Source organism: Bos mutus, chromosome 18 (assembly GCF_027580195.1).
Source record: "Bos mutus isolate GX-2022 chromosome 18, NWIPB_WYAK_1.1, whole genome shotgun sequence".
NCBI lineage: Eukaryota > Metazoa > Chordata > Mammalia > Artiodactyla > Bovidae > Bos > Bos mutus.
The window spans coordinates 5,544,291-5,555,203 of NC_091634.1; the positions used below are offsets into that span (position 1 = coordinate 5,544,291).

Below are 10,913 nucleotides of genomic sequence, written 5' to 3' on the forward strand. Positions count from 1 at the left end.
CTCATTCTAGCGCACATCGTTTTGTTTTGTTTTAACTAACCTGGTCGGGATGTGGCTTTCCTGATAGCAGGCTGGGAACTACTGGAGCACAATAATGGGGTCTGACTCTCCTCTGTCCCCGCTCCCCCAACCGTGCAGCACAGGGTCTGATACATAATAGGTGCTAGCTTTTTTTTTTTTTTTTAGCCTAATGAACACAACAGTGATCAGTGATGACCTCCCACTCTCCCGACTTCTCCCACAGCACCGTAAGGCTATGACACAATTACCCAGGGGCCCCACCCTGCTCCTCCTCCCTTCCCTGAGCACGGCTCTGATTTTCTGAAGTTGCCTCATTTCCCGGTAGGGGACCGGGCACGGTGAGCCCGGGCTGCTCTTCTCGCTCCAACCGAGAACTGCCCGTTATGGCGGAGGTGCTGAGCCTGCAGCTGCTGACTCTCTGTGAGACACCCACCCCCTTCCCCCTGGGTCCCTGGCTGGGCTGGGGTCTCCCTGAGGGCAGGTGCAGCACTAGCTGAGGGTTCAGGGGGATTCTAGGTTAGAATAACAGGACTGGGGCTCCGACCCCTGAATCCTAAGGTAAGAGGACACAGGGGTCTCAGGTTCCTGGGTTCCTGGGAGAGGAGGAAGTTGGGGAGCAGGATGCTCTAGATCTTGAAGCAAGAGAAGGCCAGGGACCTGAATTCCTGGGAATGGGGACTGTTCAGTCCTAAACCTTGATGTAACAGAAAGATGGGAGCTGAGACACCTGGGTCCCTGGGAAAGGAGGAAGCTGGGGGTGCAGACCCCCACACCCCAGAGAGGAGAACTGTGCACTCAGATTATTGTCTCCTGAAAAAAAGGGGAGTCCAAGCACCTGAATTCTTGGGTGTAGAGGAAAGAGGGATTAGGGTCTAGGCTTTGTTTTATTTTTCTGGCTGTGTGGCATGGCTTGTGGGAGTTTAGTTCCCCAAACCGGGGATCGAACCCCAGCCATTGGCAAGGAGAGAGCTTAGCTGTAACCACTGGATGGCCAGGGAATTGCCTGCCCAGAGTTTTGGTCTCTGAAATAAGTGGGGATTGGAAGTCTGAATTTATGGCTGATGAGAGAAGAGAAATTTGGGGCAAGATTCCTGTTTCTCAGAGGAAAGAGAGCCCGGGGACTTAGATTCCTGGGCGCGCAGTGAGGTGGGGCTGGTAGCAGCTGAAGGCTCTGACAAGACCAAGCCCCCTCCTCCAACCCTCTATAGGGCTGGTGTGTCACGCAGACAGCACTCCAGCTGGTGAGTAACAATCCCCCGCCCCACCCCCCCATTCCCCCACATGTTTCTGACATCCCGTTTCCAACTACTCAGCCTTTATTTTGGTGCCCACCGTCAGCCCAGATTTCCTTACTTCCCTCTCCTCTCTTCTTTCTTTCCCTCCTCCCTCCCTCCCTCACTTTGTTTTTGTTTACCTTCTGCCGCGCTGGATCGTGGTTGCTGCGCGTGTGTTTTCTCTAGTTGTGGCCACAGGCGTCTCACTGCCGTGGCTTCTCTCGTTGCCGAGCGCAGGCTCTAGGTGTGCAGGCTCTAGGTGCGTGGGCTTAGTTGTGGCAGCACACAGGCTTGGTTGCCTCATCCCACGTGAGATCTTTCCAAACCAGGGGTCACACCGATGTCCCCTGCACTGGCAGGCAGATTCCTACCCATTGTGCCACCAGGGAAGTCCCCGTATTCACCTTAGTGACCAGTGTAGAGAAGTAGGGAAGGTCATGCCCATTGGAGTGAATGAGACCCAAACGGGAACCCCGGTTTCACCACCCTATTCATTTATGACCTTGAACAAACCACTGCATGCTAAGACTCAATTTTCTACTCTGTAAAATGGGCTGTTGTGAGAATTTAACAAAATCACATGCATAGAACTCTTGGCTCAGAGCTTGGTGAAGTGCAGGGCTCGGGAAATAAGATCTCTGGCAAAACCCATTATTTCCCCATTTGGAAAGTGTAGTTCTCCACCCTCAGATGACTTGGTTTCTTTCCAAGGTTTCTGATGAGGGAGATCTTTTCTTCCTCTCAATTTTCCCCCAGCTACACTCCAAATAAGAGTCGCCTGGAAAACCATTAATACCTTGGTTATCAATTTTTTAAGTTTTAAATGCTAAAGCTAACATATATTCATGATTTTAAAAATGAATTATCATCAGACTTCCCTGGTGGTCCAGTGACTGAGACTCCATGCTTCCACTACAGGGAGCACGGACGGGTTCCTTCCCTGGTGGGGTAAGGCTCCACATGCCGCACAGCGAGCCCCAAACCCCTATTAAGTACTATTAAAGGATCTATAGCGATGGCTGTCTTCCCTTTCCTCATCTTCCTTATATAATCTCTGAACCCTTATAAAAAAATTTCCATGCATTCAAACACACACATGTATTTTTGTACTTCTTCTTTTTTTTTCCCCCCAAAGCAAAACTGGTATTTCTTGTAAGGTGTTCTACACCTTATATTTTTCACTTTGTAATTGCTGTCCATGTCATTATAGATGGTTCTACTTTTTTTCTCTCTCTTTTTAAAAATTGCTATCTAACATTCAGTATTGCAGGGGGGGTTCTAGTTTAGTTGGTTCTCCTGGTGTATATTTAGGTGTTCTCCTGGTGTATATTTAGGTTGCTTCCAGCGTTTACTATCACATTCATCGCTGCAGTGTGCATTGCAGTGTGAAGTTTTCATGTTCATGTAAGTGCATTTGTCTAGGGTGGACTTATTGAGGGGCTGGTCATATCCTTTGTGTATCTTAATAGAAACTGACAAACTGCTGTCTCAAAAGGTGTGGTTGAGTGCAGCTAAGCACCTGTTGTACTATATATTCTCCCAAACACAATGTTAACCGGTATTTAAATTTTTGACAACCTGAGAGGCAAAAATGTCTTACTATTGTTTTAACTTTTAAAAAATTAGTGTTATCGTGGAGTGACTCTCACATCGCAACCCCTAGATGTGTTTTGGTCAATTGGACTTCCTCCTCCATGAATTGCCTGTTCGTATGTTTTGCCCAGATTTCAGTTGAATTGGCTCTAAGATTTCTTTTCACACTTTTTTTTTTTAATGTGGACCATTTTTTTAAAGTCTTTATTGAATTTGTTACAATATTGCTTCTGCTTTATGGTGGGTTTTTTTTTGGCCACAAGCCATGTGGGATTTAACTCCTCCACCAGTGATGGAACCCACACCCCATGTGTTGGAAGGCAAAGTCTTAACCACTGGACCACATTACACCAGAGTGTAAAGTCCTTCTACACTCTTAATCTATGTGATTTATGAATAAGCCATTTCTGACGGTGCGCTTGTCTTCTAGCTTCATTTACATGTCTTTTCTCATATACAGCTTTAAAAGGTTAAAACGGCCAAATTAATGAACAATTTTCCCTTCTGAATTTTTCATTTTACATTTTCAGACAGCCTTCTCAACCCCAAAGATAAATACATTTTCCTATATTTTCTTCTGATACTTTTATAGCTTTTTAAAAAACTCATGTACTTTCTTTACATTAATCTGGAATTTGCTTGGGGGAATGGTGTGTGAGGTAGGGATCCAACAATTTTTTCCCCCAGATAGATGGCAAGTTTGGGCAACTGTTGAAATATGTCGAACACATTACAAGTATTCTGGAGGACAATTTGAGTTTGCAGATTTCCGGGATCCAATCCCTTGAAGTGACGTTTAAAACAGGAGTTGATGCCTCGCTCCTCTGATGTGCAGCCGGTTTTGAAAGCCTTGGTTGGGGTCCTGTGTCTCCCCTGCTTTAGGAGCAGGGATCTGAGGCTGAGAAAGGGGCAGTGATTCTCAAGGAGCTTCTCCTCCTACTCCAGCTGCCCGCTCATCTCCCTGGGCTCCCAAGAAGTCCGAGGACCCAGGCAGCCACGCTTACTCAGTCTCCCCAGCCTCCAACCCCAGGCCCTGGCTGAGCGCTCAGCCCGCTGCAGTTGTGACCCCTGGGGTCAATGTCACCCTGAGGTGCCAGGCACCCCAGCCCGCCTGGAGGTTTGCAGTCTTCAGGTCTGCAGAGCTCACTACTATGATTCACCGGGATGTATCTGCGGAACTGGCGGAGTTCTTCCTGGAGGAGGTGACCCCAGCCCAGGGGGGCAGTTACCACTGCTGCTACTGGAGGCGAGGCTGGGACCCAGATGTCTGGTCCCACCCCAGTGATGCCCTGGAACTGCTGGTGACAGGTGAGGTCCTGGGGGAGCGGGGTGTGGAGAAGGGACACAGGTGGGATGGAGGGGCAAGGAGGCAATCCGTGTATGTATGGAGAGGAGCTTGCACAATGACACATACAAAAAGAGTTACATGGAGAGACAGAGAGAATTCTCAGTCGGGATGATTATGCCGCCTTTCCACTCCCCCCCCCCCAGTCTGGCAATATCTGAGACATTTCTGCTTGTCCTGACCGGGGAAGGGTGTGCTACTGGCATCACATGGGTTAGAGGCCAGAGACGTTATAACACACCCTGTGTGCAGGACAGTACAATCCCCCTCAACACCCACCCCCAAAGAATCATCCAGATTTATCCAAAAATGTCACTAACGGGACTCTCCCGTGGTCCAGTGGTTAGGTTTCCAAGCACTGACTGCCGAGGGTGCAGGTTCAATCCCTGGTTGGGGAACTAAGATCCCCTAAGAATCGGAGAAACCCTGGGAGAAAGACACAGCCTCTGAGCCCCACGGGGGAGTGAAACATGCAGACCGGGGGGTTAAAAACAGAGCATTTTAGTGAGCACAGGGACAGTGGGAGAAAGTGGGAGGGAGAGGGAGGCAGACACACAGGGGCTGGGAGAGATAGGGACACGGACACGGAGGAGCTGAGGGAGAAGGTGAGAGGCCTGCAGAGATGGGCAGGGAGAGCGGGCGGGGGGGAGGGGAGAGGGTAAGGGAAGAGTGGAAAGAGGAAGGAGTGGGTGGGGAGAGGAAGGAAGGGAGAGCACGTGGGAAGGGGAGAGGGGAGGGAGAGAATGAGGCGGGGGATGGGGGTGAGGGAGGGAGAGAGGAAGGGAGGGGAGGGGGGAGGGGAGGAGAGGGGGGGGGGAGAGAGGAGAGAGAGAGAGAGAGGCTGGGGTGGGGGGGGAGGAGGGGGAGGGGGGGGGGGAGGGGAGGCGGGCGTGTGGGGAAAGGAGAGGGAGAGAATGGGGGGGGAGAGGGGAGGAGAGAGAATGAGGCGGGGGATAGGGGTGAGGGAGGGGAGAGAGGAAGGGGGGAGGGGAGAGAGGAAGGGGAGAGGGAAGGGAGAGGAGCGGAGAGAGAATGTGGCTGGGGTGGGGGGAGGGGAGAAGAGAGGAGAGGAGGGGGGAGGGGAGAGGAGAGAATGAGGCGGGGGTGTGGGGAGGGGAGGGGAGAGGAGGGGGGGCGATGAGGGAGGGAGAAGGCGGACCCCGACCCTCCCACCTCCTCGTCCCGCAGACGAGCTGCCGCGCCCTTCGCTGGTGGCGCTGCCCGCGCCGGTGGTAGTGTCCGGGGCCAACGTGAGTCTGCGCTGCGCCGGCCGCCTGCGGGGCATGAGCTTCGCGCTGTACCGCGAGGGCGAGGCGGCCCCGCTGCAGTACCGGGATTCGGAGCAGCCCTGGGCCGACTTCCCGCTGCTCGGCGCGCGCGCGCCCGGCACCTACACCTGCTACTACCACACGCCCTCCGCCCCCTACGTGCTGTCGGCGCGCAGCGAGCCGCTGGTGGTCCGCGCGGACGGTGAGCGGCCGGCCCCCCGCCCCCAGACCCGAGGGTCCCGACCGCACACCTGCTCCCCCAGACCCGGGGGTCCCGCCCGCACACCTGCTCCCCCAGACCCGGGAGTGCAGGCCCCCGCCCCTCCGCCCTCAGACCCGGGGTCCAGGCCCCCGCCCTCTCAGACCCGGGGGTCCAGGCCCCGCCCTCCCGCCTCAGACCTGGGGGTCCAGGCCCCGCCCTCCCGCCTCAGACCCGGGGGTGCAGGCCCCGCCCTCCCCCTCAGACCCGGGGTCCAGGCCCCGCCTTCCGCCCGGGGGGTCCAGGCCCCGCCCCTCCCGCCTCAGACCCGGGGTCCAGGCCCCGCCTTCCCGCCAAAGACCCGGGGTCCAGGCCCCGCCCTCCGCCTCTCAGACCTGGGGTCCAGGCCCCGCCTTCCCCCAAAGACCCGGGGTCCAGGCCCCCGCCCTCCGCCCTCAGACCCGGGGTCCAGGCCCCCGCCCCTCCCGCCTCAGACCCGGGGGTCCAGGCCCCCGCCCTCCGCCCTCAGACCCGGGGTCCAGGCCCCGCCCCCCCCGCCTCAGACCCGGGGGTCCAGGCCCCCGCCCTCCCTCTCAGACCCGGGGTCCAGGCCCCGCCCCGCCCCTCAGACCCGGGGTCCAGGCCCCCGCCCCTCCCGCCTCAGACCCGGGGGTCCAGGCCCCCGCCCCTCCGCCCTCAGACCCGGGGGTCCAGGCCCCCGGCCCTTCCCCCCTCAGACCCGGGGGTCGAAGCCCTGCCGCCATGCAGCCCCTGCAATGTTGAGACTGGAAGTTGCGTTCTCAGCTCCGCTCTGGAGCTTAAACACCCAGAGGACGGGCGGAGATGCAGGTCTGACGGGGACGCTGACCGCCTCTCTCCTTTGCTGGCCCCGCAGGCTCGGGCGCCTCGGACTACACCCAGGGCAACGTCCTCCGCCTGGGGCTGGGCGGCCTGGTTCTCATCTCGCTGGGCGCACTGGTCGTTTTCGACTGGCACAGCCAGAATCGCCCCTCTGGCAACGTCTGGGCCTGAGCCCGGGAGAGCAGAGAGGAAGGAGAAGACGCTGGGGTCCCATGGTTGGACCGGCCCTGCCGGCAGCCCCGCAGCCCAGCTTCCCGAGTAATAATGCCCTTGCACCGCGCCCGGGATCTTCCTTCTGGGTCATCTCTCCAGGACCTCCCAGATCAGTAGAAAGCACTATCGGTGGTTAAGCCTTCCTAACCAGTAAGACCTGAGATCGAATCCCAGTGCCGCTACTCACTCCTTGTGGGATGTTAGGAAAGTTTTACCGCTGCCCTGGCGGTAAAACGGAAGCATTGGAAATACTTCATTAGGATTACTTTGGACAATGCTCAATAAATGTCAGCTCCTGTATAAGAGCTGCTTCTCTCAAATTCACAGAACCAAACGAAATTCTAGTTGTGAGTGTTGTTTTCCCCTTGGTCATGCTCCAACTCACCTTTTATTTTTTTATTAATATATATATTTTTTTATTTGCCTGCTATGGGTCTTGGTTGTGGCATGTGGGATCTAGTTCCCTGACCAGGGATCGAACCTGAGCCCCCTGCGTTGGGAGTATGGAGTCTTAGCCACTGGCCCACCAGGGAAGTCCCTCCAGCTCACCTTTTAAATGAGTCACCATCATTCTCATGACATCACTCTTGGGGGCCAAGCAAACATCTTCCAAAGTCCTGCTCAGATCCTCCCCAGAGGAAGACCAAGTTCAGACCCTGCAGAATTTCTTCTCCGATTACAGATTCCTGGGCTCACAGCTATTTTCCAGAACCCTCCTTATCAGTAAGAGGCAGGGTTGGTTGCTCAGGCAACAGCCAGTGGCACAGTAGACCTTTGACCTGGACCCTAAACTCTACCTTCCGGAAGCCCTGGCTACTCCTATCGTTTCTCCCAAGTTTATTAATTTAATTCTCATTTTATCTGGCAATCTGATGCCTTTCTCGTGGTTATACACACATTTTCTGTTCCTAAGCAAGTCTTAACCACTCACTTATATGTTCTTGATTTATACCTAATCTTGGGGGAACACATCCTCTTCTGTTTTTATTAAAATTTCCAACTTCTCCTTTCTCTCTTCCTACTTTAGGGAGAAGAGGATGACTTCCTTTTTTTTGTTGTTTGTTTTTTATTTTGGACAGCCACAGCCCCACCACTCACTGGGCTGATAGCTTTGAACAACCTACAGATCCTTCTGAGGTTACATCTGTGAAAGCAGAAACTAAAAACATCTCCTGTGTCAATTCTAGAGGGAATTAAAGCAGGGGTCCCTACCCTGTGGGATCCAATGCCTGGTGATCTGTGATGGAGCTGATGTGATATTAATAGAAATAAAGTGCACAGGGGTCCCTACCCTGTGGGATCTAATGCCTGGTGATCTGAAGTGGGGCTGATGTGATATTAATAGAAATAAAGTGCACAGTAAACACAATGCACTTGAATCATCCTGAAACCATCTTCCCCCCTTGGTCTGTGGAAAAATGACCTTCCACGAAATTGGTCCTGGGTGCCAAAAACGTTGGGGACTGCCAGATTAAAGTGATAACTTGTCCCCAACATGTGAAGGATTGAAATAAGACTGTATGGTCATTGCCCTGCCCCCACGTCCTCTGCCTGCTTTCTGCCTGTGGAAAAGTTAGTCAAAGGGTAAGTTTAATCAGAGAAATGAGAACACGTGAAAACAAAGGAAAGCAGTCAAAAGGAGACCAAATAATAATGTGGTCATAAAGCATCCGGAGAAGGCAATGGCAACCCACTCCAGTACTCTTGCCTGGAAAATCCCATGGACGGAGGAGCCTGGTGGGCTGCAGTCCATGGGGTCGCTAAGAGTCGGACACGACTAAAGGACTTCACTTTCACTCTTCATTTTCATGCATTGGAGAAGGAAATGGCAACCCACTCCAGTGTTCTTGCCTGGAGAATCCCAGGAATGGGGGAGCCTGGTGGGCTTCCATCTATGGGGTCGCACAGAGTCGGACACAACTGAAGTGACTTAGCAGCAGCAGCCGCATAAAGCATCGGAGAAGGCAATGGTACCCCACTCCAGTGTTCTTGCCTGGAAAATCCCACGGACAGAGCAGCCTGCAGTCCATGGGGTCGCTAAGAGTCAGACACGACTGAAGCGACTTAGCAGCATTAAGCACAGTCGAGGACACTTAGTTCCTTCTCAAGGGCTGTAGATATTATCCTGAGCCATATTCTGTGAGCTGTCTTGAAGATCCTGAAACTCCAGGTGGAGAAGTTAACTACATGATGGCCAGACTCTACCCCGGACATGAGCTGCCACGATTCTGGGCATTCTCGCCAGTTGGTTCTGACACCTGTCTGCTGTTGGGGGCTGCTTGTGAGCACTGAGTGTCATTTGGGCGTTTTGCCAGTTGATTCTGACATCTACCATTGAGGACCATTTTGGGGACATGTGTGTTTGGGACTCTACGGGTCACCCTCGGAGAGAGTTTATGACTGATCTGTCATTTGGTGTGTGAGTGTGTATTCCGTTTGTGTGGTTGGTACTCTTGTTGCCTTATGTAAAATGGGAAATTCAGGTTCAATTCATTAAGAAAAATTTTAGCTGTGAAATCATGACCAAAAATATGATTTTTTGGGACAATGTGTGGCAGCAATATTCTTCAGACTCCAGAGAAGATTGGTTAAGATGAAACTCTTGAAATTCCAAAAACCCAGTTCTTTTTGCATATGTAGTTATAGAAGTCTAGTTTGATAAAACTCTTTTATCAGACCCTGGGAAAACAAAAATATGCCTAGGAGAAAATCTGAAGTTAATGCTTATCATGTCCTTGAAATACAAACACAGTCCACTTTGCCTGGATCTTCAGCCTTGGGTTAAATATAAAACTTCGAGCCAAGGAAAAAGAAAAGATAGAAGCCTTTTAAAACTGAGAATGTAAATTTGACTATTCTATTATCCATAAAGTGATAAGTTTAATTGCAATGCCTAATTTAATAAATGTAAAAAGATGAAGCAAAGAGATCTCTGTCTGGACGTTTGTATGTCTCAATATGTGTTTTTGCCATTAGATAATATTGCTGAGGTTAATTTGTAAAGAGGCTCTATTTAATTGGCCTTAAAAAACATAAGTGCTTACAAATCAAACAAATCTAAATTTACCTACTTTTGTCTTCTCATAAGACCAAGAGGGAAACTAAAGAGGTTTGGGCTTATTAAACACACATGATGTACCATTAAAGAAAAATTATGCTGTGAAAAATGTATACTTCTAGATGTATGAAATATATCCTTAGGTCTGCAATCAGAAAATGCTGGTGTATCAGTTCAATCACTTGGTTTTGTTAAGGTTCCAAGGGTTAAAAATTGTGACATGTAAAAATGATAAGGGAAACATTTCTATGTGTAAAACAAGTAGAACATGTGTTGCTGGCGAAGAGAAAGGATAAAGAACAGAGGCATTTTTGGAAAAAGACGATAATTATTTTGTCCTACAATTGTTTGTTTCTGGATGAGAAAATAAAGAACAAAGTTGTTTGGATCCAGAAAATGATAAAAGACTTATGAAAAAGGAACTTTGAGGAAAGAATTTTGTATGTTGTCAGGATTAAGATTAGACTGAATTTAATTGTTTATGAATGTTATTAACACTAGGCTGATGCAAGGCTGAACTTTTTTTTTTTTTTTTTTTGTCTCTGTTAAGAAAGCAGAGTTCTCCTAGAATATTGATCTGATTTTGATAACAGAGACTGCTGATGGAAAGTAATTGTTTTGTTTCTAATCATACTTGACCCCAGTGTTCAGGATGGAAACACTGCCCAATAAAGCTGAGGCAGAGTATAACTATTCGTGATCTGTAAGACTGCTGGCTCTAAGTTTACCGCTTAAAGCACACATACAGTGTCTGTGTGACAACTGGGTAGAGATGATAAAATGAACGGCCTCTAAAACATTTCTCTGTTAGCATACCTCTGAGCTTGTTCATGCTATCTTATGAAATTTCCCCCAACGTGGACAACTAGGCGATATATAAACAAAAAGGAGGCCAAGTGTCGAAGGAGATGGCTGGGCCCAGAGCAGGCAGAAAAAAGAGCCACTCCGGCAGTGCTGGGAAAATACATGGATTATCAATGATTCCTATCAAAGGAGTCACAATTAAAAGGGGGAATGGATGGAAGAAATGTTCACATACTGGGGTATGCGGAAGTCGTTCTGGCCTATACATGATTTAATT

At 50.9% G+C, this 10,913-nt stretch overlaps 1 protein-coding gene across 2 annotated transcripts; it reads left to right on the plus strand.

Annotated features, from left to right (window-relative positions):
- Positions 1 to 308: 308 nt before the first annotated feature.
- On the plus strand, positions 309 to 10,259 carry OSCAR (osteoclast associated Ig-like receptor). Of its 2 annotated transcripts, XR_011467599.1 has the most exons (6): positions 309 to 441; positions 1,230 to 1,262; positions 3,834 to 4,196; positions 5,422 to 5,703; positions 6,596 to 6,924; positions 7,802 to 10,259. XR_011467599.1 is itself a non-coding variant. In XM_070387229.1 (5 exons), exons 1-5 carry the CDS (start codon positions 405 to 407, stop codon positions 6,730 to 6,732), a joined length of 852 nt encoding a protein of 283 aa, XP_070243330.1. In that variant the 5' UTR covers positions 309 to 404; the 3' UTR covers positions 6,733 to 10,259. The 2 variants fall into 2 exon arrangements, 1 of the variants encoding a protein (XP_070243330.1); XM_070387229.1 differs by having other exon boundaries at positions 6,596 to 10,259.
- The last annotated feature ends 654 nt before the right edge of the window (positions 10,260 to 10,913 follow it).